The following is a 26,828-nucleotide window of genomic DNA, read 5'->3' on the forward strand; positions in this document are numbered from 1 at the left end:
TCTGGTCCTGCCGTGTCACACCTGTCATTCCAGCGCAGTCACCTGTTTCTCATTCATTCAGAAACGACTGGCTCATTCAGTGGCTCAGTGACACTCTGGTGTTGTGCCATATCTGGTGTCCCATCAACATCTGATCTGCTGCATCCTGTTTGTTCTTGCCTGTCTGATGCAGATATGCTGATTCATGTGTTTGCTGCTACCCCTTTCCTCCCACTCTGGTTTTGACTTGCTGCTGATCAAACAGAAAACTCTCATATGAGGAAGGGTTATGTCGGGTCGCTCTGGGCTGTGAAGAGTCGTCACGGCAGGGAGAGGTGCTGCTGAAGCTTGACACTCTCTACATACTTGGTATTTAATCAGAATGCTTCCACAGTTGAAAATATGCAGGTTTGATTTCAATTTGTCCCTCTGCCTGTGAATGCTGAATGAGCGCAGCAGTTGGCAAACTCTGTGCACAACTTAGGGTGTTTATGCAAAGGATAAACGCATTAAGTTTGTTTAAAGTTTGAAGTATTTGCTTGGAGAAAAGGGTACTTTCTGTCAGTTTGAGTTGGATAATTGGGACTCATCTTTATTTGATTTGGTTTATGGTTTTGGGGCTTGTGAGGGGAATTTGTGTTGCTGACAGGATTTAAAATAAAAATACACAAAAAAACATACAAAAAAAATAGTCTGGGACGTTTCTTACACAATGCAAGGCTGTGGTGAGCGTGTGCAAGCTAAGCTGGACCAATCACTGTGAGAGAACAAAGAGTCGAGACCTTTTCCTTACTACTTACTCTGGTATTTCTTTTGTCTTTTCCTTTTCCAAGTTCATCTGTCTACAGTTTGTCTGATCACAGCCAGTCCTGTCTTACACAGACAACACTGAAGCAAGACTTGACCCACATAGCAGCCGTCTATATAGAACCTTAATGTGTTTGTACCGCGGTCTGTGGCCCTCATTTCTTATGACATGTCATGTGTTGAACACGTGATCGTGCTATTTCACCACCAAACAGCTTGCATTTGTTGCAGGACTGCATCCTAAAACTGCCTTGACAAGCTATTATATTCAAATGACTTTTTTTATTTTTTCAAATGATTTATTCCTGCTTTGTAGCAACACTAGTTACTGTAATAACATTGGATTCAGTATTCTTGGATTCTGTGCATTTAAAGTGAGATGTAGGCTAATCAAAGTTTTTTTGTCTGAGCAGGCTACTTCTAGAAGATTGCTTAGAAGTTAGTTATTGACTTCTACAGTATGATTTGTAGCAGCAACTGTAGCAGTGACATAAGAAGTCTAGACCCAGCCTATTCATTATTGATGAAGAGGAGACTGTATTGCAGGTGACCAGGCTATTCAGTCAGACACACACACACACACACACACACACACACACACACACACACACACACACACACACAAATGACTTAACTGTATGGGCGACCATGCATAGTTCAGTAGGACACAGACAGAGGTGGGACATTGTTTGTGCATGTGAGCACAGCAGGCATTAGGTTACAGTTCAGTGTCTCCAATCTCTGCCCAATGTTTATCCTCCATTCTTTTTCTCTGAAATCGGACCTGCGGGCAATTAACTAGCAAAGGTGAAAGCATAGAGCTCATTTGGACTGAACAGGTAAAGCTAACCGATAACTATACTACTATGTTACTACTGCTACTAATGGAGAGTCAACATGCTTCTACATTTTGCCTAGGTTTGCTGCAGATGTGGGTCAAATTCTGTTTTCAAATACTGTCGATAGAAGTTTCATACTTGGGGCCCGATGACAGAAAATATTTTGAAGGGTGAAAAATGGAAAGTGTGCTGCACTGCCTTTCTTATTGAAGCCTGCAAAGCTGTAGTCTGCTTTGTTTTTGTGTTGTTACTAGGCAACCAGAGACTCAGCTGATGATTAGCTGAGGATTTGTTTATTCTGCTAGCTAGAATAAAGTTAATGTGATTTAGCTAAATTGTACAATTATCATAAAAAATTCCTGACAAAAAGTTACCAGAAATTTGGATTGCATCACTACTTTTAGAAGAGTCACCGCAGAAGTCCCACCTCTCCTTTAATCCGATTGGACAGTAGAGAAAAAAAAACGACAGTTTTCAACTTGGGGCACTCAAGGCACTCAGGCGCCCAATCGCTTCATTCTCATTGAAAACAACTAGAGAAGGCCGGCCTAGAGTTGTCACGGTGGTGCCATTTTGACACCGGTGTTGTTTCCCTCCCAAACACCGGCCATACCGGTTATACCGCCTGTCGCCACTAGAGGGTCTAAGCGCTATCAAAGTCAGCGTTACTATAATGAAAGTGAAACTTAAAATTCCTCTCCAAACTCACGTTAACGGCATTTGTAAACGGTAACACTTTTTAATCAGCGATTTATAACACTGCTCAACACTCAGGGAGTTAATGTGAGTGCAGTGCAGATTCTGGCATATTGCCCTTCTTTAGGCTACCATTGGATTGTATTGCTGTCACTAGGTAAGGACAAATAATTAATCCTATTCATCCTAATCTGTCATATTAGTGATCAGATTTAGTGATCAGTATGTTGTTAGTATGTCCATTTATCATTTTGTAGCCTAATTTGAACGTGGAAGCTCTGAATATGTGCTTTTATTTTACAAAATACAAAATAACGGTATTCCCGGTGTGGGGCTAATGCCACCGGTGTGGACTCTAAGACCGTATTCCACCGGCAACACTGCCCACTGCGAAAACCCTAGGCCGCCCTCTGTTGCTAAAAATACGTCCTGTATGATCGAGCCTGTAGGTGTCAGATGAGTGGGGTTTGCCACATTACAGTGAGTGCCAAAAAATGTAGGAAGGTGTTTGAAAGTCAATTGAGTATAGTTTTCTGTGATTGACAACACACCTGACACTATCTGATTTGCCCTGATGTGATACCACCCTATTTATCTTGTAGTAACCAGGTTAAAACGGAGGCTAACTATCATTTGCAGCTACTATTTGGCCTGTTTACGATCTGCCTAAATCTACAGTCTTAATACTCAGTTTTGCTTTTTTGACATCTTAATCTATATTGATATCTTAGAGCCAGCACCATAGCTCCTGCATCACATCGCTAGCTTGTCTGGGAAGCTAAGCAGGTCTGGCTGTGGTTAGTCCTTGGATGGGAGACCACCTGGTTCTGGAAGTGGTGTTGGAGGACTAGTAGGTGGTGCTCTTCCCTCTGGTCTCATGAATAATTGCCCCAGGGCAGAGACAGGGACTCTGTCCTGTGAGTGAGCACCGTCCTTCGGGTAAGACGTTAAACCGAGGTCCTGACTCTGGTCAAAAAAGGCCCTGACACACCAGCCCGTCGGTGTCCCTAGTTTTTGCGGTGTGTCCCGCACCGTCGGCACTAGTCGGACCCTGTCGGCGGCTTTCCAGCCAATTGAGCATGTTGAATCGGCGTCGGAGCCCGTCGGTGAGAGAGATCACTCTGATTGGTAGTTTGTGTTTTGCCTCTGGATGATTGGACTGATAAATTCCTTCAACATGTGGAACTGAACAGGAAAGAGCTGAGCGAAATTTTTAAAATCGGAGGTTTCATTTATCTCCAGCTCTCGACACAGGTTCGGGAAAGCCCCTTGAGCCTGTCGCTGGAGTATCCATGATTTCACCCATTTAGTGCGGTTTCTCCTTATTTTTCGCCTCCGCCTCTTCCTTTCTTCTTCCACAACCAAAAGACCAAGGGCTGACAACGCCAGTGCCATTTGCAACTTCTTATCAGACATATGGTTATTTCCCCTCACGCAGGCGCAGAACGTACGTGCTAGTTGGCCGTCGGCTGTAGTCTTTGCGGTGTGTTCAAGTGCAACTTTTTGGACCAGACGCAGGCGACGTGAGGCGACGCAACAGTTGGCCTTCGTCGCCGCAACAGTTGGCCTTCGTCGCCGCAACAGTTGGCCTTCGTCGCCGCTGGTTCTTTGACGTCGGTTTGGTGTGTCAGGGCCTTAAAGATCCCATCGGCACTCATTGCAAGAGTAGGGGTGTAACCCCGGTGCCCTGGCAAAATTCCCAAACAGGCCTTCCTTCCATCATGGCCACCTAATCATCCCTCATTACCTAATTGGCTCTTTCAGTCCTCTACTCTCCACTGAGATAGCTGATGTGTGGTGAGCGTTCTGGCGCAAACTGGCTGCCGTGGTGGATGAGTTGAGTCCCCCCCCCCCCCTGGTGTGTGACACCCAGAGGAGCACAGACAGTCCCATGAACCAGTTTGGCTGCCTGACAACCAGCCAGCGTGAGCTAGCATTTCAGGAAATCTGTGGATGGATGGCCTTCCTTGAAGCTGTTGCGCTCGCTAAATGTAGGCTGCACAGCCCCCCGCCACTGCCTCCCTGTGTCACTGGTGCTATTTTTGTGTGGTTGTGTGGGGTGGGTTCACAAGAAACCTTGTAAAGCCCTGCAAGGGGCTACGGCAACAGTGTGGGAATTTAGCAAGGGGGCTAGCTAGCTGTGTAGCCTCATGGAGTTTTGTACTGAAACTTTAGCTTGGCTTAGAAGAGGTGAAGGAAAAAAACAGAGGAACGCTTTGGAACATTTTCAGCCTCGAATTGGCCCTTGAATAGAATTGGATCTATGCTGCATTCTTTTAATTCACTGGATTGACTGTAGCTTTTCCTCTTCCAAAGTCTTATGTTGTGGTCGTGCTGCTTTAACGTCCTGATGGGGATTTCTAGCAACAGGAGCTCTGCTGAAAGGTAAGGGGCCATGCAGGTCTGAGGTGGCACACGGGGGGGACTGGTTATGTTCTTTTTTGTTTGGCTATATTATCACAAAATGTGTGAAATGTCAAGCTGTTATTGTTAAGGCTTGGGACCTGCAAGGGATGTGGATGCAGTTGACTTAGTTGCAGTGTTTCGCATAATAACACATAACACCAAGTGTACAAAACACCTGCTACTTCAAAATACATTCACCCGGTGAAAGCTATGGTTGCTTGGAATCCACTTCAGTTGTGAAGGGGGGGTGTAATTGAAGGGGAGGATACAGTGTGAACAGAGATTTTTAAACCTTGAAACAACTGAAAAATAGATTGTGCAACACAATATGAAGGAGGTTCCCCTCTAATATCCCCCTCCATGCACTGTCAGTAAACGGTGTGTTGCTTCATAGCACAGATGCTATGAGCTGTCCAGATGAAATCTGTTGTTTCATATCCTCTTTATAGAGAGAGAGGGAGAGTGAGGAACTGCTGAGTTTCTCACATCTTTATAGTGTCGTATCTGCTGGCGCTTGTTCTTTCTTGCTGCAGTTCTTGATTGTGCAAATTTCTCTCACAATGCCAGAACACTGTAAAACATTGGCTTTCATTTTCTGTTTGCATAAGCAAGGCAGCAGTTGAAGTAAAAGTTCATCTCAAAGTCTACCAAACCAACATGGCAAAACTGCTTTGTGCAGTTGTCTCCTTTTGTCTCCTAGAGGGCTTGATTTAACGAAGTGTATTTAAGTGTATTACTTTTATGTATTTAAGTGTAGTAGTATTATTATCCACCTGACAGCGTGGCACACCTGTCAGCAAGCTCTACCAGCCTGTTCCACTGCATACTAAGCTATTATAACTTCCTTTTATCCTCCTTGCTTTACCCCCCCATACTTGCTCAGAATGGATTGTTCCATTCCAGAGCTGCCCCCACCCCCACCCTCCACCCCAACACACAAACACACACACACACACACACACCCCTTTGACCTGGCACTGTGGTCTCTCCCATACAGGCAGGGCTCAATGATCTCCCCCTAGCAACCAAGCAGGCAGGGCTGGCCAGCCTTGTGCGATCGTCTTTCCTTCTGTGTGTGTGTGTGTGTGTTTGATGACATCATCAGCCCTTAGCAGTCAGCTGCTGCAGTGGAGAGAGACTGTGTGGCTCAGAGAGAGAGAGAGAGAGAAAACAGAGGGGGAGGGAGGGAGGACTGCGCGCTCACACACACAGGCGCGCTCACTCTTCCACTCAAACACACACACACACTCTCGCTTACATAGCCCCACTTGTCTTCCTCTGTGCGCGGCTGGTAAACATGGCAGCGGTAGCAGCGACTGACACACACGCAGTGAGCGGTGCATAGTAAGCCTAGCCTAGCCTCAGCTCGCTGTCTCATCTGTCAACATGGAGGAGGAGGACGTGTCGGCCGACCCCTATCTGCCCTACGACGGGGGAGGGGACACCATACCCCTGCAGGAGATCCCTAAAAGAGGTACGCCGCGTCCCCTCTGTCTCCCCTTCCTCCGATTCCCTCCAATTCCCTCCTTCCTCCCCCAATTTCTTATTTCAGAGGCCGTCCTTCCTCCTGTACAGTGAGTCCATATGTCCATATGGCGGGCAGACATGGCGCAGGTTAAGCAAATGCTAAGCAACTGCTGCCTCCCCTGCTGTTGTTATGCTGGCGGAGCATGGAGATAGGAGAGCCAGTATGGATTAGGACCGATGCTGCCATTGCTAATGACTGTGCTGCATATTCTGAAGAGCAACAGCGTTATCTAGCCCGCTGACATTATTTGCCCATTCACCTCTTTGTCAATGATTAACCGCGTGTGTCTCTGCGAGAGAGAACGAGATGAAGAAACTTGATTTTCTGCGTATGCTAATGCTGTAGGAAGGCTTATACTTAGGCCTATAGGTGAGGTCTATACTGTAAGCAGCAGCGACTAAAGAATACAGCATGGGCCACCATTTTAATTCCCCGAGAGAGACACATGCACAGGCAGTCGTATATGTGGACTAGATGTTCGTAGATCGACGCTGTGTATTGCTGAAGCGTTTCTCAAGCAGCAGCATTCTGGTGGTGGGAGGCACCTGTTGGCAAGATCCAGGATGTCTTGATTTGCTCCAATGTGCTTCACTCTGCACACACACATAACAGGGTCCTCAGGGTGAAGGCATGCTGTGCGTGACAGGCAGATTATGATAAATTGCCCCGTGTTCCTGCAAAATGAATTCGAGTTCCTGCACTGTATCGTTGTTTGTCTTTTCTCTGCGGCCTGTAGGGGGTTTACCATTCAGTTGTGTGTCGGTCCTCCAGGCCTTGTAAGATTCTTACGGTGAGCGAGCAGAGACAAAAGCTCCCTGGTGAGTCTAGCACAGAACCGTTGCTGCCTACATCCATATCCTACAAAAGCTTCAGCCTACAGCGGCCTCTACATCCACCCTTATATCCCTTTCCTCTCCTTTGTCCTGCCTGGCTTGCAATCTCTCAGTCTTCCATCCATCCATTCATTGATTCTCTCCAATTCTCTCTCCTCTCATGGCTTTAGCCAGAATCGCTCTGTCCTGCCCAGATTCTGCACCAGCTTCTTCTACACACTAGAAAAGCTTTAGTCATTGTACAGCAGTCTCTCGACCCCCTCGTCTAACCAAACATCCATCCCCCTCTTTCTCTCATGGCAGTCTTTAGCCCCCTTCACACATGCAGCTTCATCCTGAAATCTTCTGTACATTTTCTGTGGCAGGGTCATGTGTAAACGGGAGCCGGAGTTGATATTCTGGAAAAGTTGATCCAGCATTTTCCTCCCTGAAGACTGAATGAAATTCCCGGGAATCTTCCTTTGCGATGCTGATGTGAACAAAAACGGTAAAATTCCTGGGTCAAGCATGCAAAATGTTAAGATAGTCTTACATAATACGCTTTCATGTAGAGCGAGCAAGCCAATCAGAGGAGACTCTGGGGTGGCGTATTTCATTCTGTGACTCGCTCATGGCAAGCATTTGGACTCTGAGAAAAGGGAGCTACTTGCCATCCGAGCGGAGGACGAGGTTAATAGGCAGCCACAGGAGCTCCTCATCGGCCATTGTTCAAAAACAATTGCGTCTTCCGTCACGTACCTTAAACGCAACATCCAGCCTCGTCTCATCTATCTGGGATCGTCATGTTGTGTGAACGCCTTCTACGCGGAAATTGTATGGACAGTAGCTGTCCGTCCAAGTGTGAACAGCGGAAACCAGTAGCACTGCTGGAAAAAATAACAGTAATTTTACAAAGGGGCTTTTGAGTTCCTTCCTTTCTTCCATCTCTTCCATCCATCCATCACTTCTCTCCAACTTTCCTCTCTAGCCTCTAGCCTAGCTTTAGCCTGAATCCTTCTGTCTTCTGTCTGTTTATCCATCAGTCTTCATTTGACTGAGGAGATTCTGCCGGACCATTCATTTACAGGCTGTAATGAGGCTGTCGGTGTCTGTCAGTGATGTCGGTCACATGTTGCCTGAGCAGACTAACCCTACTCCAGCCTGGCTGACCCAAGTGTGCTAGCCAGCCGCTCCTGAGCCTCTCTGATCTGATTTACCCTGCAGTAGTAGAGTAGGCTTAATACAGGAGAATGCAGGGTTAGGTCTTACACTTAAGTGCCCTGAACACCAGAGGAAAGGATTTTTTCTATCCAGTAGACAACATGGCCTACAAACGATGGCTGGTACTGGTCAAAGTAGTCAGTAGGCTAGATTCCCAGCTCACAGTCATCATATACAAGCAGTTTGCCAATGGTAATTTCCCACTCTAGTGATCACAGTTGCACACAGGAAGGCCATGTCAAGGACTGCCCAGGAAGAGAAGTGCTGGAGAATCTGTATTGACAGTCAGCAAGACCTGTGTGTGCACTAACTCGGCTTTAGCCCTGACACAGACCGAAGAGAAAGGCCACAACACTTTGCTGATCCACAAGGGAAAGAAACAGAAACCTTGTTTTTATGTGTGTGTGTGTCTTGTGTCTGTGTGTGTATGTTGTGTGTGTGTGTGTCAGCGCCAGTGTGCCTGCTGAACCATTGGACCGTGATGCTGGCATTGTGCTCGAATGCAGTCCCTGTCGGTTTCTGTTTCCATGGCGTCACCCTCGCTTGGCTCCATGCTCCTTATTAGACTGATGGGTGACAATAACCCAGCTTCCTCAGGAGGACTTGTCTTATTTATCTCATTGATCAAAAACCCCTTTCCTCTTTCTGGCAGCTGAAAATGTTCCCTTCAACAGAAGCAACCTGTTTTTTTGTACCCGCACATTAGATGGGAATTTTCCAGTATCTCTGTAGCATCAGCTTTGGCTTACTGTTCTGTTATTTTCTGAAACATCAACAGTAAACGTCTTTTTCGGTTTTGTCGGTTTTGGTGTCAGTCCCTCAGAATCAAAGAGCAAGGGCTTCTTTCTAGAGCCGCCATCTTGCACCGACATTCAACATCATACAGGGAGAAATCCATCGTAGTAGAGGCAGAGACCAATTTCTCCACTGACAGTAGCCTCAATAGACCAGAATGCAATGCAGCCACAAGGCATGTTGCGTTCTGAATAAGGGCTGCGACTCTCAATTTTTCTTGAGTGGAAAAGCTTGTTCTCTTGCTGTTACTATGCTATCGCCATCATTATCGCTATCACTCTCTCCACCTTCACGTACTGAATACAGCAAGTTCAGGCACATTCTATGGGGGTTGCATTCTGGGGAATGTAGAGTAGAGTATCCGAGCGTGGATTTTTCCTTTAGCTCACCATTGCATGGGGAGTTGGATTTAGAGAATCACACCAGCCAGTAACTGCACTGGTTTTGTTTTTGTTTTTTTGCCCTCAGGTGTGCTGTGTGGGCTGAGAAAGGCCAAGTCTCAGGACTCTCCTAAAACCAAACCTCCATATTGAGCTGTTGTTGATTCAAAAACTGACTCATCATCATCCACCTACTCTTCTCTCTCTTTCTCACTCACACACACACACAGACACATGCCCTCCCCCTCCCTGGACAGTCCAGACTGTAGCTGTCACTCTCAAATCAAAATGGAGGACGACAATATCAGTCTCCCTGCCAGGCCTGCTGTTCCTCCCTCAGCAGACGGCTTGACGCTCTCGCTGCTGCTGACTCCACAACAACAACAATAATAGCTAGCACGCTCGTTTCCTCTTCTCTTCCTTCGACAGGATATCTCTGGTCGATGAAAGCCGCTGTTGGCCATGAAAGCCGCTGTTGGCCATTTTGTCCCGGTTTCTCACAGAGATTCTCCTAAGAGGGTTTCTACTCATTTCTCCTCTCCCACGTTTCCACTGAACATCAAAGGCTGTGATATGAGCTAATAAGCTCATAACTTTTCAAAGGCTTGGCCAGGCTGACGTGTGTGATATGGAAGGTCTTGGGGAGGAGGGTTATTTTCTGGTGATGTCTCAATTATGTGGGGGGAAATTATGCTAGTGGGCACGCAGATGTCAATATGAAGACTTTCATACCAAACTGAGATGTCTGTGATTTGGTAACAAGCATCACCTACTTCTCACAAAATGATTTCTTACATGAAAGTAAAACTCACATTGGATTATTAGGTATTATTGGTTATAAGCTATCTTACCTCAGCTGTATTGTGAAATTTTAGGTATCAATTTTTTCGATACATGTTTTAGTTCGCTCTGGAGGGAAGCCATTCATTTATTACATAGTAATGGTGTTGTAGTTCCAGTATAGTAACGTTTTGGGTAGGATGTAGTGGTGTGAATGCCATTTTACTGTCCGTTCTGTCCCCTGTTTCTCTATCTTACACCATCTTTTCTGCCCTGGTTAGAATCACCTAAGGGTTTTGTGTTTTATGTGGCGACTGGGCTTTGATCAGAGCCCACAGATCGCAGGGGGAATTGCTTTAAAAGCTCCATGCTATCATACCAGGCAGAGTAGTTTGGGTTTTCTTCATCATTGTTTTCATCATTCCCCGCTTGGTAAGCCTCAGAGAGTTTAGAGACGAATGCTATGAACAAGCCTTAATGTCAGGCTTGTTTGCTAACCAACAGTCATGACTGCAGTTAAGCTTAGGAGATTTAAGACGAGAAAAACCTATTTTCATTTGGAATGTGTATGTTTGCTACTCAAAAGGCCACAAGACTTTCTGAGCTTAGTGTTATAAAGCATGGTGTGTCATTCGCTTGGCATTACTCTTGCACACATTTCTGGATTCACAGGTTTAATTTTAGCTTCTTCTTCAATACATTGTATTGAGGCACTTTTGTCTTATGTGCTATGTGAGCCAGATAATGATATGCAGAGTGGGAAATTCACATTTTTGGGGCTGCAGCTGGTAAATTTGTCTACTCTAAAGAGCCACTTTGGCAGGAAACCAGACATCATTTGCAGGTTCCTTTTCATTATAAAAATCAATTTGGCTGGTAAAATAGTTGAATTGAATTTTGGGATCTATCAGACTGTGGCTGGAGGACAAAAAGTTGCCTGAAGGTGCCTTCTGTCCCCCGCTGCCAACAGTGTGATGTCACAGGTTGCAGGGACGTTCAACAGTCACATGTTTGATGTTTGACTGACTGAATGGCGCTGAATGAATGAATGAATGAATGAATGAATGAATAGTCACACCGGGGGAAGCAGAGATGGACCGTAACAAACTAACCATATAACATCATTCATGTGGCCTCAGCTTGATGCTGTATGCACAGGGTGTTATGGGTTTATCTCCCATGTTGTTTTCAGAGGGCAAACTGATGCCTGTTCATTATACATCTATTTTGGAAAAAGGAAATCATTACCTAAAGTTCATTATTCAACATCTCTTAAGAAACAGAGGATCCAGATTGCAAGGGGATTGTCATTTTCTCATCTAAGGCCCTAAGTTACCGATCACCCTTTTGAAAAGTACCGCAGTTTGTTTTGATTGCGTGCTTTCAATCATTTTGTAAGAGTCAGCGTCGCTATTTTCAAAGAGTGGATCGTTTATTTTGTTCAAATACTTTCATAGGTGTGTAGCCGATTCAGTAGGATGTGAGCTCAGCAGGGTGTGATTGCTATTTGGCTGTAGGCGTAACTGTAGGTGAGGCTCCACACCTATCAAGGCTAACATTTATATAGACTCATAATTACATGAATGAATGTTACATTGATGAATATACATGGACAAGAGAAACAGGTTGTACTTGTGATGCGTCACAAAGCACAATTTGAGTCAAATTTTGCTCCTCCATTTGTATACCTCCATTTGTTTTCTTCTCAATACTTGAAACACTCAGTAGCTATAAACAGCATTGCTCTCTGTCTCTTTTTTGTGGTGGTTACAGTGCTGCCTTTGTGCTGCAGCTGCGTCCATGATGGAGTCCCACATATTTGTAGCGTCAGAAGTAGGAGGCTTACACTCAGCGCATCTGACAGTTTCAAATGTCAGAGAATGGGTTGTCCCTAATTTCTGAAACAGGCTTTGTGCCAGATTACGTAAGCGCGTGGCGGTGCTTTTCAAAGCTAATAAAATAAATCCCCTCACTGGGGAATCTACTAACTGAATTGGGTTTGGTGCAGTGGGACTACGGAGGTCTGTGAAGAACATTTGATGGTTCCACTGATGACGTATGATGGGTACTGGATTATAATACAGCTGTTTACTGTTGTCACTGTCAAATAGATTTTACATAGAATTACTACATAGAACTACTGCAGAGCTGACCAAGCAAAATGGCGGCCAGGTAAAGTGTATGATGTTTTGTAGATAACAGGCAGAGAGAATAAGCCCCTAGGCAGCCTCTCGTCACGCTGTTATTGTGTGTGTGTGTGTGTGTGTGTGTGTGTGTGAGCCATACAGCAGAGTCTGTTTTGCTGTCCCTCCTCATATTCTACCAGTGCATCCAACCAGAACAGATCAGACCTAGCCACTGGCATTTAGTGTCTCTTGACATTGTTACAATGAGCATCACTGTATTTATCATCTGTGTTTGGGTTCAACTCAAACATTTGTGGACGGTGGACAATGTTCTCTTTGTGTTTTTTTAAAAAAATCATTAATAACGTGTGCTGTGAGATCATAGTCATGTTGATGTGATGGCAGCGCTTCATGCATCTGTGCGTTCTAGTTTTATCAGTCTCTAAGCTGTAGGCCGATACAATCAGACCAACATTGATGAGGCTGCTAGAAGTCTGAGCAATGTAAGGTTTAACACTAAAAAGGCCAGTGGATTTTAGGGGTCTAAGAGAAGGCCAACAAGGTGTCAGTTGAAAGTCATGCAGGGACATTTTGAAAGGGAAGATATTTCAATTTTAAAATTTAGAAACAGCAGTCAGTTGACTGCAGCTTGGCCTTTCTGGTGTGAAGGCCCAATTTGTAATTGGAGAATGGTGTCACCCCATTGCTGGCTTTATTTATGTAGTGATTCATTGAAGACTTTTTATTCATTCTGATATTTATAGTCTGAGCTTTGGATACAAGGACTGAGAGCATCTGACCGCTAAACATTATAGTTTTATCTAGATTCTTGGAAACATTGGTGTCAGACCTGTATTTGGCTAAAAATTGCCAAAGCGTGAATCTTCCATCTATAAGTGAAACTCTTCAAGAACATATATGAATAAACCCAGAATTTAGATGGTCAAATTATCTTTACATCATTAAGCATCACTACAGTTTATTAGCTAAGCCATAGATATGCATTTACTTATTGCAGGACGGGCAGGCGGCCTATATTAGGCATGGTAAGAGCGAATGGTGAGCATGTGATTCACCCCTTTCTTTTAGCTTTCCAATGACTTTTTTATTATTTTTCCCTCGCCTTGTCTGCTTTGTAGGCTATGCCACATTTTACTACAGCAAGGCCACATGGTTCTTGTTAGCACTATATTTTTCTGAGAAACTTTGATAAGAGAAAAGGGTTTCAAGGAGGAAGCCACAAACATCCCTACAAACAATCACCCTCCTCTTCTTACTTTAGTCAATGATGGTGGCTGATAACGACCTTAAACTTTAGTAGCCTTGTAAAGGACTTCTTAAAAACCTCTTCTTGCATAAGAGGGTGGAGGGGAAACCTAGAGGGTCTTATAGTACTATAGTCTGTAGTTTTCATGATAGATTAGGGCCACTGACAGAAAGCCTGCACCCTTTTGAAGATTTTCCACTCGCACAAAACAAACCTTAAGAGCAGCTTTACCCACAGAAAGAACGAAGCCAGAGTGGATTGCATTAGAAACTCTTGTAAACCTCAAAGTTACAAACGAACCAGTCAAACCAGGACGGGCATTAAGAGTGAAATATGCTGCAATAAGTAACTAATAATACTAGGAATTTCCTTGAATTTAATTTCCTTGTTGATAGAGGCAGCTGAAACCATTTCAGTAGCAAATTACTCTTCAGGGCGGAATGATTTACCGGTAAGATATATTGGTACTCACGCTCGCATAGACACAAACACAGAAAACACACGCTTGCTCACTCACACACCTACCTATCATTCACACACAGTCGGGCAGCAAAAGTGACTTAATCATCCGACTTTGGAGGGCGTTCATGTGAAATTTAGGAAATTGGCTTTTCCGATATACCCGATAGCACATGAATACACAATTAGTCTCCAGGTGCTTCAGTCGAGTTTCTCAGTGGTCACCAGTAGAAGACTGTGAGGTCTCGGCCCAGCATTTCAGTGTAATTCACTCACTCACCAAAACGTTTCATTGGTTCAAATAACCTGCACTCCCTGGGGTTTCAGATTTTGCAGCTGTAAGGATTGCAGTACATCACCTGGCCTGGAACGTACTGCAAGCCTTACAGGGTTTTCTCAACACATCCGGGGTTCAGACAGTCCCATTATTTCTTACTGGTGTGTGAGTGTGTGTGTGTGTGTGTGTGGCGAGCTCTGCAGTGTTTCTGATGGGCCGGGTAATGGAGGAGATGGCTCTCCAGTGCAGCCAGCAGCAGGCAGCGCTGTGATGAATCTCTTGCTGAGTCTGTATCATTTATAAGGATCAGATGTACGGCAGGGCGATGTGGCCAAAATATCACATCACCCTAGTTTTTTCTTTGTTTTGAGTGGAACAGTATTTGGTGGTGTTTGGTTTTTCCAGTCCAAGTTAGACTTAATGAGAAGTGCGTGATGTTTGCATAGCAACCAAGGAGTTCAGTGTGTGTGTGTGGTATGTATTGGACTGATTTCTGAAGGCCAAAACCAATCATTTTGTATTGTATTTTTTTCAATATCTCTTTTTTCAATATCTTAAAATTTGATAAAAAATAAGTATTCAGGATTTCCCCCAGAATTGTATTCTTATCAGGGTGGAAAAGCCTCTGAAACAGCGTTTAGTCCATCATGGGACACTAAAACTCTCCATTAAAACCCAGACTGATGAAATTCTTTAAAGCATCACATCTATTTGGTGATAGGAGAAACTCTGGGATACATTACTGCATTACTGAAGAATTATTTTACAAAAAAACAGAATTGAACAATTAAATGCTAAAATAAACATTTAAATGCTATAATAAACATGCAAAGAAAATAAAATTTCATTGCAGGTTTTACAGACTGTTATGTATATGTAGCTGTGGTCAGGGAGGAACCTCCATCATCTCTGTTGGACGACACTGACTGGCTGATATCTGACATTTAATAAAAGCCCAATATTGACCCAATATGTCAGCAAACTGACATATTAGTCAAACTCAAGTGTATATGATATGATTAAAAAAATATGCGATTGTATTGTAAAAAACATACCTTCGTGTGGCTCCATCTGCTATACCTTAAAACACGGTATATCGCTCAGCCTGAATTGGCTTTCCCTTTGTCTTTGCTCGGTAAAAGATGTCGCTCATGTTAACACCATCTATCTTTTTCTCCCCCTTCCCTCTCTCCTCCTCAGCATCTAACTACGTCATGTCTAACGGGGGCGGGGTAGCCAGCAGCTCCACCCACCTGCTGGACTTCCTAGAGGAGCCCATCCCAGGTGTGGGGACCTACGACGACTTCCACACCATCGACTGGGTCCGCGAGAAGTGCAAAGACCGCGAGAGACACCGCAAGGTGAGGAGGACACCCAGGGCCGAGATAGAAGCCCGGCAACGTCTTCAAATATGGACAGGAGGTCAAGGGTTGCTTGGACACACACACCTCAGATTAATTGTGTAACAGGAGATTTGTTTACTCGATACGATACGATATCCACCATTTGAAAAAAATTACAAAATGATTGTTGAGATCACAGTCAAACACATGGGATACTGTAAAAATTCTGAATCATCTTTAAGTAATAATCTGTGACATTTTCATATAAATAAATGTCCGTTTCAGAGATCTCGCAGATTAACACTTCAAGAACTTTGTTTCCACATTAGAGTTATCTGTGTTTTTGAAATATTGATGACTGACTTTCAGGAAGCAGCTTTTTTGCAAAATGAATACACAGCGTTTTGAAGTGAAACCCAACAGTCGTCTACACTACAGTACTGCATATACTCTGCACATAACACTACCACAGACTATACAACACTGTTCCTCAATCTTTAGCTCATTCTTTAGTGCTTTGATGTAACTAGCATTGATGTGCTAGTTTTTTTTAACACAAAACTACCTCTCATTTCTAAAAAGAGATGTTTTTCCTTCTTTGTGTTCCTGAGCCACTGATCACTTTTCTACTCTACCAGCCACTATGGCAGGTAACCAACAATCACTTTGAGATCCTCTTCTATTATAAAAAACTGAATTGCACATTAGTCAGAGTGGCTACTGAATGATCCGGAATGAATGAACAAAAAAATGTAGCTTCCTTCCCTGCGTCACTTATCCAAATATTGACACAATGAACACAAAAGCTGCCACACGTTTTTACAGCCACGCTTTCCGGAAATGTTTCAGCACAGGATTCCTGGAAGTGTCAACTCTAACAATTTGAATATTATTTGAATACTATCTTGAACTGTTTTATTATGAACCGGTCAAACCTGCCAAATGGGAAATAGTGTAATCAAACGTCCTGTTGAGGCAACAGTGGAAATCATGCCGACTGAGCAGATTACTAAATTACTTATCAGTGGAAAGTGGATAGAAACATTTGACCCACTTGCATTGCAGTCAACATAATTCATTTGATACTTCTTAAAGCTTATGAGTTTTTATTTCCTGTTATTCCTGTATGATAATGTTCTTCCCCTGACCTTTGTGTCTTTCTGTGTGTGTGTGTGTGTGTGTGTGTGTTCAGATTAACAGTAAGAAGAAGGAGTCGGCATGGGAGTTCACCAAGAGCCTGTACGATGCTTGGTCCGGGTGGCTGGTGGTGACGCTCACAGGCCTGGCCTCAGGTAACACACACATGCATGGGTGCGCACACACACACACACACACACACACACACACACACACACACCTACCTTATCTCTTCTGCTGGTGACACTCACATGCTTGGCCTCAGGCAACTCACCTTCTGTCTCTCTCTTGCTGTCTCGGTCTCTCGCTCTTTTACTCACCCACTTGCTCACACACGCACACACACACATCTTATCTCTCCTGCAGAGCCTCACAGGACAGAGTTCAGTCCCCTAAGCGCACTCTTACACGTGCGCTTTACATTTACAGTTCTGACTTAAATTGATACCAAAAGAATAAAAAAAAAACATAGAAATCCAAGCAACAATCCTGTTTACAGCAATGAGGCTACTGACATGTTTTCACCTGCTAGCGACAGTGAAGCTGCTGTAAAATGGCCTACATTATTACTCTCTGATGGAAAGCCTCACTAGAGACTAAGATGTGACGTGGGAAGTATGGACTCATAGATTCCTGTACAAATCCCGTATTTTAATAAAATGAAAGAAGGTCCGAGGCACTGTTTCAATGCGTTTCAGCTCAAACGAGCCTTCAGCAGGGTGTGACGTGTCTGACGAAGACTCATTTGAGCTGAAAGGTGTCGATCAGTTGTTAACTATTTAAATTGATTTTACCTGAGCGCCTCGGACCTTCTTTGATTTTTAATACATCCTGAAGAGCAGCTGTTGCGTTTTGCCATGGAGATTTCTGGTAGTAACACTCCTTTTTCTGCTCAGGTATTTTCATATTGACAGTGGCCAAACCTTCCATTTTGTACTGTGTTTATATAGATAAATATTCAAGGAGTGCCTTTCCAGGTGTTACTCTGAGTCACTGCTCTTTGGCTGTCAGGGTGACATTTCAGAAGAAGGATACCAAGGCATACATATTTGGCTCTTTGTGCTGTCAACAGGCTCTAAAATGATGAGAATAAAAACAACTTTGTAATGTTAACAGACACACATAGAGAGTGGCAGCATCACTAGCAAGTTATTTGTCAGCCACAAATACCTGGATGGATTTTTTTTTTTTTTTCGCTTCCTCTGCTCTTCCCTGCCTTCACCTCCTCGTCCCTCTTTCCCGTTCTTTTCCCCCGCTCTTCTGTTCCTGTCAGGTGCTTTGGCTGGCCTGATTGACATTGCTGCTGATTGGATGAACGACCTGAAGGAGGGTGTGTGTCTCAGCGCCATGTGGTTCAACCACGAGCAGTGCTGCTGGACGTCCAATGAGACCACCTTCGCTGAGAGGGACAAGTGTCCCCAGTGGAAGAGCTGGGCTGAACTAATACTGGGGCAGGCGGAGGTAGAATGACTCATGCTCACACCTGCACTAGGGATGTGAAACTCTCCTTCTGAGACCGACTCAATATCAATCTCAGGACATAGTTAGCGATTCAGTACAGGAGAGATATCTTTGAGGAGATCAATACAACACAATTGAAGAAGGACAAACCAAGGCATTCTTCCTCTATCAAAAGATTACAAATGCCTTTATAAGGGTGGCATACCAGCAAGGAAATCTAATAATATAGTAGCTACACCTGTGCGTTTTGGCTGAGTGCCTTCATCAGAGTGTGCATGCATTTTTGATTTGATCTTACATGACACGAGTTTACTTGTTATGGTGTCCTCATTTTGACTCTGGTTGGGAAAAAATCAGTTGGTAATCAACATTATCCAGAAATTTCAATGTTAGCATGGTAATGTCATTAACATTATAGCAAGGCAGGTACAAAATAACAAAAATGTATTAAATGTACCTTTGTTTGATATTTCTCTGTAGCTTCACAACATAAATGAACTTCTCGCTGCCCCCCTACATTTTACATTCTTTCGGGAAACTTGAGGGAAAATTTGACCCACTGCTATATGAAAATCTACTGATCTACCCCACCAAAACAGAAACAAAAGATAGAGGTTATTAGTCCTCATATTATAAAGCGAATAGAGCCAAAGCTTAATTGTGAAAAAGCTGAGAATAATTATCAGGAGTATCCAAAGTCTACAGAAAACTTCAGTCGTGGTGTTTGACAGCTCCAAGTTGTTGCTTTGAGGCGTCAAGTCACTCAATTTTCTCACATCATGTGAACGCATCATGAGCTACAACCACATTCACAGGGAGGGGGCTGGCTGTAGCAGAGTGTGACACTGAGGGAGAAAGCTAGTCCGGTCTTCCAGATTCCAATCAGATAAGCGCTACAGCCCTAGTGCACACACACACACACACAGGCATACATGCATGCCGCTCACAGACATGCATGCACACTTACACACATTTTGGTGGCAGTGAGTTTGAAGGTGTTGACAGTTCCCTGCTCTTCCTCATCGTCTCTCTCCTTCTCCTCCTCCTCCTCTCCTCAGGGCCCCGGCTCATACATCATGAACTACTTCATGTACATCTACTGGGCGCTGTCCTTCGCCTTCCTGGCCGTCTGTCTGGTCAAGGTGTTCGCTCCCTACGCCTGCGGCTCGGGGATCCCTGAGGTAAGCGTGATGTTAACGCTCTGACAAATACAAGGCTCTCTGAAAAATATGTGGCACAGAAAATACCACCAAATAGACTTTTATCTCAGGTGAAAGGTAGAAACTGAAGTCAATACTGAGCAAAGGAAAAACAATAGCAGCAGATTGACTCTTTACTTTTGCAGCATTTGGGTTCCTGTGTTTTCTGATGAAGACCCACACTGGGTTGAAACGTTGCACAAGAAAAGAACATGGGTTCCCCACTGAGCTGAGATGATGTACAACCCATACAGTGTTCACCGGCTGGGATAACATTCATATTTATGTTTAAGCAGTAAAATCAAAATCAAAAGATACCAACGGATCATACTAGCGCTGAAACGATTAGGTAGTCGACAGAAAATCAACCGATTCAAATTTTGATAATCGATAATAATAATAGTTTAATAGTCATTTATCAAGTAAAAATACCCCAAATTTGCTGGTTACAGCTTCACAAATGCTAAGATTTGCTTGTGTTTTTCATATTATTATAAAATTAATACTTTGGGGTTTTAGAGATTAAGTAAGCAATTTTAAGACGTCACTTTAGGCTCTAGTGACTTGTGATAGGCATCATTATTTTGACATTTTATAGACTAAATGATTAATCAAAGAAATAATCAATAAATTAATTAGATTAATTAAAAAAAAAAATAGATTAATCGATAATGAAAATAATCGTTAATTTCAGCCCTAGATCATACATAAGAATATTCAGTCTACTGTTGGTCTGGTCAGAGCAAAAAGTATGAATGGGAGTGCAGCTATTCAACCCCGGTCTCTACATAAACGCTCAGTCTAGTTTAATAGCACAAGAGATAATTACATCATATCCTGTGTATTAGTAAATCATCTTCTCGCCCCATTGGGTAGACGGTCGGTAGCGTCAGCAGAGAGAGATTAGAGAGATTAAACCGCTATCAGCCTCGGCACAGGAGGCCGAGGAAGCTGAATGATTCCTTCCAGGTAAAAGCTGCACTGTCAGTGAGATGGAGGTTTGTGGCCCTGAAGTAATCACTTCGTCTGGGACTTCGTCTTGTTTAACACCCTGGAATTCAAAACTCCACTCATGATGTGTGTGTCCCGGATAAAAAAAAGGAAATATGGGTGCTAGTTTATCGATGAAAGGCGAGGTTGTTGCTGCTGGCCAAATCCCCAACAGCAGTGACTGTCATTACTGTCACAGTGTTTGAAGAGGTGGCAGTAAAAAAGGCAATGATGGCATATTGATTACGATCACACAGATTTCAGCACCTTATATGTTTCACAGGGAGCATTGGCTGTTGATTGAAATCGGCATCAAGTTAATCTGTGTGTGAAAGAGCAACACCCCACTGCAGCACCTCAAGCTGTTTACACTCCAGAGTCCATGATGAGTTGTCAGAACGTTACAGTTTATGTAGAGAAAAAAGCACGTCGGTTGATTTAAACACCTGTAATAATTAATAATTTTTGTGAATTTTCCCTTTGCATTATGTTTTGGCTGTATAAATGACATAAAGCAATATTCCACTTAGTTTTAACATGGGGGTTATTTGGCATTTGACCGCCATGAAAACCAGAATATACTACTTCCCATTGATTTGAATGAGACCATGAAAATAGCCTGAAAACTGACATTTAACAAGTTTGTGAACATATTCAACAACAAATTCCGCTTTTAAGACAATAAAGCGATAATTGGTCCGTCATCATTTTGCATTTCTATTCTTGGTTTACACTAAAATTAGTGTTTAAAAATAAAAGTAGATCTGGTCTCCCAAACAGGAACTATCTCTCCTAAATGGTATCCCTCCACTATGTTCTCTTCTATCAATAAAAATGCTATTTGGCAAAATGATGTGCTGGACCCACAGTCAGTTGAAAATCACTGTAGCGGGATCTGTTGTTGAATCTTTAATAGCTCAAAAAGTCATTTTTTACTTTAAGGGGTTTTGGACAGATCTTCATGTGTTAAAAGATCACTTGTGGGTGTGACTGTGTTCAGTCAGACAGCCTAAAAAGTACATTTTGAGGCAGAATGTAACATTTTTATCTAGCAAATGAGGTCACTGGGCTATTGAGTGTTTTTCCTCTCAGTCTGTTTCATTATTCTTCAGTGCAATCCGGCCTGAGTGATACAGCTTATCAATGCAGTTTAGGTGGGATTGTTGCAGAATATTGATGTTGTGCTTTATTCTTCCCGTTGTCTCATTTTAATTGGCTGTCTTATCGATTTGCTGCGGGTGTCAGAAACTAGAGCGGCATAGGAAATAGAAAGTCTCTAGGTCTCTGTAACTGGCTGTAACCATCCCAGAAAGCAGGAGTAAGCCGTTTTGTGCAGTTTGTGGGACTTTAACGTTGACATGCTTATTACTTTTTGATGTGTTGAAGTGTCTCAAAATTGTTAATTCAGTGGGTGGGGAGTTGTGACTGCATCTGGCTGTGCTGTGGAAAGCCATTTTGAGGTGAGTGCTCACAGCTTTCAAAATATTCCCTTTTGTTGCCATGGGAACAAGAAAGCTAAAACGGTGTCGACAGGGAGACGGTGTTGCCGTCGGTGACTTTGAGCCTGATGATGACTGATAGTGATATCTAGAATAGAAGACATGACTCTTAAAGCTCTTTCTCATTTACCAAATACATACAATACAAATTTGAGAAACTACACACAACACTATTACTCAAACACAATACAAGACTTACTCTTTAACTGTAGTTTTAATGTAATTAGCATGGATGGGATTTTTTTTTCAGGATTTTAGCTGTTTGGACATGCAGCTTCCTTTCATCTGCAATGGGAGTCACATTGTTTATCTGTTTTTTTATGGGTGGGAATCAAACCCCGAACCCTGAATGTGTTAGTGCCATTCAAATAGCCTTGTGTCTCGATTTCTGGTTAATTTCTCCCCTTAATTTTCTATCTTCCTCTCCGCCCGCCCCTCTCCCCAGATCAAGACCATCCTGAGTGGGTTCATCATCCGGGGCTACCTGGGGAAGTGGACCTTGATGATCAAGACCATCACCCTGGTGCTGGCTGTGGCGTCTGGCCTCAGCCTGGGGAAGGAGGGCCCTCTTGTCCACGTGGCCTGCTGCTGCGGGAACATCTTCTCCTACCTCTTCCCCAAGTACAGCAAGAACGAGGCAAAGAAACGAGAGGTGAGAGAGACGATGGTGCGCTAGTGGTACGTCAGCTTATTGCCAGGGTTCCTGCACAGGTCTGGAAAGTCTGGAAAAGTATGGAGAAGTTATTTGGTCATTTCCAGGTCTGAAAAAGTGTGGGAATTGGACGAAAGTTCTCATTTCACATTATATGCTTCTGCTATAGAGTGATATGGCCTAGTTGACAGTCATTATCAAGCTACTACCAGGATGTATAATTTAGAACACCAACCAAACTCTTCAAATCCAGTCAAGAAATTAAGACCTGGAAAAAGTCTGGAATTTTAAAATGAAAAATGAGCAGGAACCCTGAAATGCTGAAGTAAAGGTTTTTTGACTTAATGGATTGTCCGATATTCTCGTTGTGTCTTCTCTACCCCCCAACTATTATATTATTATGATGTACGACTGTGTTTTTGAGTAAATGCAGTTGTGTGTGTGTGTGAGACTGTGTCCAAAACCACATCACCTGTGTTTTGCTGCTGATGTCAGCTGAGGTGTGTTTGTTTTGTCCCCTCAGGTTCTCTCTGCTGCGTCAGCGGCTGGCGTGTCTGTGGCTTTTGGAGCGCCCATAGGAGGAGTGCTGTTCAGCTTGGAGGAGGTACATGTCATCCTGCACTCATGAAGTGACAGTAAACCTTGTGTATGGGCGTATTTTAGCCACTTTATCAAATGATAAATTCCCTCATCCATTTGTAAACTAGGCAAAGAGCTAGTTTATGCCCTAAAAGCAGGACTAGGTGCTTGGTACGATGGATAAAAATTAAGGCACCCTTCATAGTTTATTTCAACCACAACTAGTCTTTTGCTCGCCCAGTGGTAAACTCTCCTCTCCTGTCTTGTCTCCAGGTGAGCTACTACTTTCCTCTGAAGACCCTGTGGCGCTCCTTCTTCGCCGCCCTGGTGGCAGCCTTCGTCCTGCGCTCCATTAACCCCTTCGGGAACAGCCGTCTGGTGCTGTTCTACGTGGAGTACCACACGCCTTGGTACCTGTTCGAGCTCATCCCCTTCATCCTGCTGGGCGTGTTCGGGGGCCTCTGGGGAGCCTTCTTCATCCGAGCCAACATCGCCTGGTGCCGGCGGCGCAAGTCCACCCGCTTCGGCAAGTACCTGGAGTTCATGATTTGGGGGCGGATTTGAATCGGGATATGACAAGCAGACTGGGTTTTTGAATGTTAAGATATTCGTGGGAATTGATGGGACTGTCTGGGAGATTACTATCAGATATTTGTGCTAGCAGAAAGGAATCAAATGCCAACATGGCTGTAGATGTGGAGATAAAAAAGGTTTGGGACGGCAGCTTGATCCCTCCAATCAGCTTTATTGGCCTGTGCATGTCAGAGCAAACATGAATGACAAAGCACATTAAAATGCTCCAGCAAGCAGCCATGATTGGAGAAACAGAACTGGCTGTGTATGGCAGGCAAAGACAAAACCTCTGTTTAGGCAGTACATCCAAATAGATATACTGGTTAACAACAGGCCTAAGAAATGAAGATAATAGGACTTACAGAACACAAAATCCTTGTTTTGACAATGCATAGAAATAGATCAACTACAAAGGAATAACTGACTTGTTAACGATTTGTGCAGGTGAAATAAAAAAACAAAACAAAGGGACATATAAAAGCATCTCACAAATTTCAGAAGACTTGAAAGCCCTTTCAAGATTATGTAGAAACTACACTATAAATTTCCCTGCTATACTTACGCCCATAATGCTTCCTGAAACATGGCATCAAAAATAAGTTCGATGACAGCAGCTCTGTTTTTTTTTTTGTTTTTTTTTATGCGTGTACTTTTGTCATATTGTTTTTTTATATTTTGAAAATCAATATACTGATTTAGGAGAAATAAAACTATCTCACAGCAAAACAAACAAAACCAAAAAAAAATCAATGCAACAAGCGACACAACTGGGTGTCTAATACTCATCACTGATGCTGAGATTTTCCACATTGCTGTCAGATTCTCTAGGCTCCTATTTTTACAGTCACGAATCTGATGCTGTGGACATTTGCTGAATTTGCTGCAGTGCTTAACTTAGCTTGAGATCCCAGTGGGAGGCATCGCATGCTGCGGCTTCCCAGGGTCTGAAGCGTTAGGTTATAATGGCCGTTACCTTTGTCCCTCCTAGGCAAGTACCCGGTTTTGGAGGTGATCCTGGTGGCGGCCATCACAGCGGTGGTCGCCTTCCCCAACCCGTACACGCGGCAGAACACCAGCGAGTTGATCAAGGAGCTGTTCACCGACTGCGGCCCGCTGGAGTCCTCCCAGCTCTGCCAGTACCGCAGCCAGATGAACGGCAGCAAAGCCTTCACCGAGACCCCCAACCGGCCGGCGGGGCCCGGGGTCTACGCCGCCATGTGGCAGCTCTGCCTGGCGCTCATCTTCAAGATCATCATGACCATATTCACCTTCGGACTCAAGGTGAGGCGGGATCCTGGGATTTGGCGAGGATCATTTCCGCAGGCGTTTGAGATGATATAAAAGACTCTCACCAGCCCTGGGAATTAATTGTCAAACAGCCAATACATCAAAATGTTCAGTATTCTCAGTTATTCTCTAATTTTTACCCTGCATGTCCTGTATGTTAGTGTTACAAAGTTACAAAGTTTCATTTGAAAGGTAGATAATGAGTGAGGTGCTGGTGGAGGCAAAGCAACTATAGAAGAAGAAAAAATACCACATACAAGAAACAGCTCCATAAAGAAAGATTTAATGCAAATACCAACATTTCGGCCATATTGTCTTTGTCAAGGTGGTTACAGTCCCATGCCCCAGACACCCGAGATATTACTTAGTGATAGTTAACCTCTGACATCACAGAGTAATCATCTGATTGGCTAACAACCAAGGTCCGTTAAAATTTACACAGCGTACATTACCAGTCAAAGGTTTGGACATACACATTTTTCTTTATTTTTACTGTTTTTCACATTAGAAGATTTCACAAAAAACCCACATGAAGGACTATCATCCTGTAAAAGCATCAATCAAAAGGACATCATAAATACAGAACATAGTCATTATGTATTAGTATTACAGTATTACAGAGTCATCAATGCTCAAACCAATGTCTGTTCCCGTCCCCCAGGTTCCATCGGGCCTGTTCATCCCCAGCATGGCCATCGGGGCGATCGCGGGCCGTATTGTCGGCATCGCCGTGGAGCAGCTGGCCTATTATCACCACGACTGGTTCCTCTTCAAGGAGTGGTGCGAGGTGGGGGCCGACTGCATCACCCCGGGGCTCTACGCCATGGTGGGGGCCGCCGCATGTCTGGGTGAGTCAGATATTGTAGACAGTGGTTCTATGTGTCTGTTTTAGACGGTTAATTAGGAAGATTGCATAACTAGATGTTGATATTCTATATAGAAGGTACTTGCTAATGTGATGGCATTGGTACCAGTCTGCCTTTATGTCTGTTTGCATTACAATAAAAATAAATTATACAATTTCTATTGACATTATAGAATATCATATAGGTAAAAGTCTGCATTAACATCATAATGTTTTTAATTTGGTTCATCAACATTAATTTTTTTGTTTGGATGGGAATCTATGCACTGTAAAGAGATTTTGAACAAGTTATTTATTATAGTTTTGAGTCTTAAAATCTTCTTGTCCTTAAAACAAGTGAAAAAATCTGCCAGTTGGGGTGAGATAATGTCACTTGCTTCCAATGCACTTTCACCATTTTCCAGAAATATTTTGAATTGAGAAATATTTTGAAGTGAAGTGAAAATGGAAAAAGGAAGATCAAGCACTTGATTCAATATTTGAAACTCAATTCAATTTTCAGTTGATTTGAATTGGAAACGTTCAAATTTATCTCACCCCATATGCGGATACATTTTGAGGGAAATAATGATTTTTGGACTCAATACCAGACTGAATGAGATGTTAAGGTGGATCATTTTTTGCAAGTTGGGAATGTATACTTTGCTGTTCCTTTTTTTTTTTTTGGCTGAGTCATTGGGTCTGTTAGTTCATGGGATAATATGTCTGTTTTTTTACTCTTACTCTGTTTCTTCTTTCAGTCTGTTTTATGTCTTTCATGCTCATACTGATAAATGTCAGTCATGTTTTCTCTTCCACAATCTCTGTTGCTGTTTCTAGATGTGCGTTGAAGTCTGTTTCTTGCGTGTCATTTTCTTAATACCTTCTTTCT

The 26,828-nt window shown here is 43.4% G+C and overlaps 1 protein-coding gene across 1 annotated transcript in view; it reads left to right on the forward strand.

The window, feature by feature from the left end:
• The first annotated feature begins 5,867 nt into the window (after positions 1-5,867).
• Positions 5,868-26,828, forward strand: part of LOC139926335 (H(+)/Cl(-) exchange transporter 3) — a 28,577-nt gene continuing 7,616 nt past the window's right edge. The window contains exons 1-10 of the mRNA XM_071918035.2: positions 5,868-6,201; positions 15,573-15,733; positions 16,908-17,007; positions 18,126-18,313; positions 19,372-19,494; positions 22,447-22,653; positions 23,177-23,257; positions 23,506-23,758; positions 24,794-25,086; positions 25,754-25,940. Coding sequence (XP_071774136.1) covers positions 6,114-6,201; positions 15,573-15,733; positions 16,908-17,007; positions 18,126-18,313; positions 19,372-19,494; positions 22,447-22,653; positions 23,177-23,257; positions 23,506-23,758; positions 24,794-25,086; positions 25,754-25,940 — 1,681 coding nt within the window. The 5' untranslated portion in view covers positions 5,868-6,113. The remainder of the gene's footprint in view (positions 6,202-15,572; positions 15,734-16,907; positions 17,008-18,125; positions 18,314-19,371; positions 19,495-22,446; positions 22,654-23,176; positions 23,258-23,505; positions 23,759-24,793; positions 25,087-25,753; positions 25,941-26,828) is intronic.

This window comes from Centroberyx gerrardi, chromosome 23, assembly GCF_048128805.1.
Source record: "Centroberyx gerrardi isolate f3 chromosome 23, fCenGer3.hap1.cur.20231027, whole genome shotgun sequence".
In the NCBI taxonomy this organism is placed as follows: Eukaryota; Metazoa; Chordata; class Actinopteri; order Beryciformes; family Berycidae; genus Centroberyx; species Centroberyx gerrardi.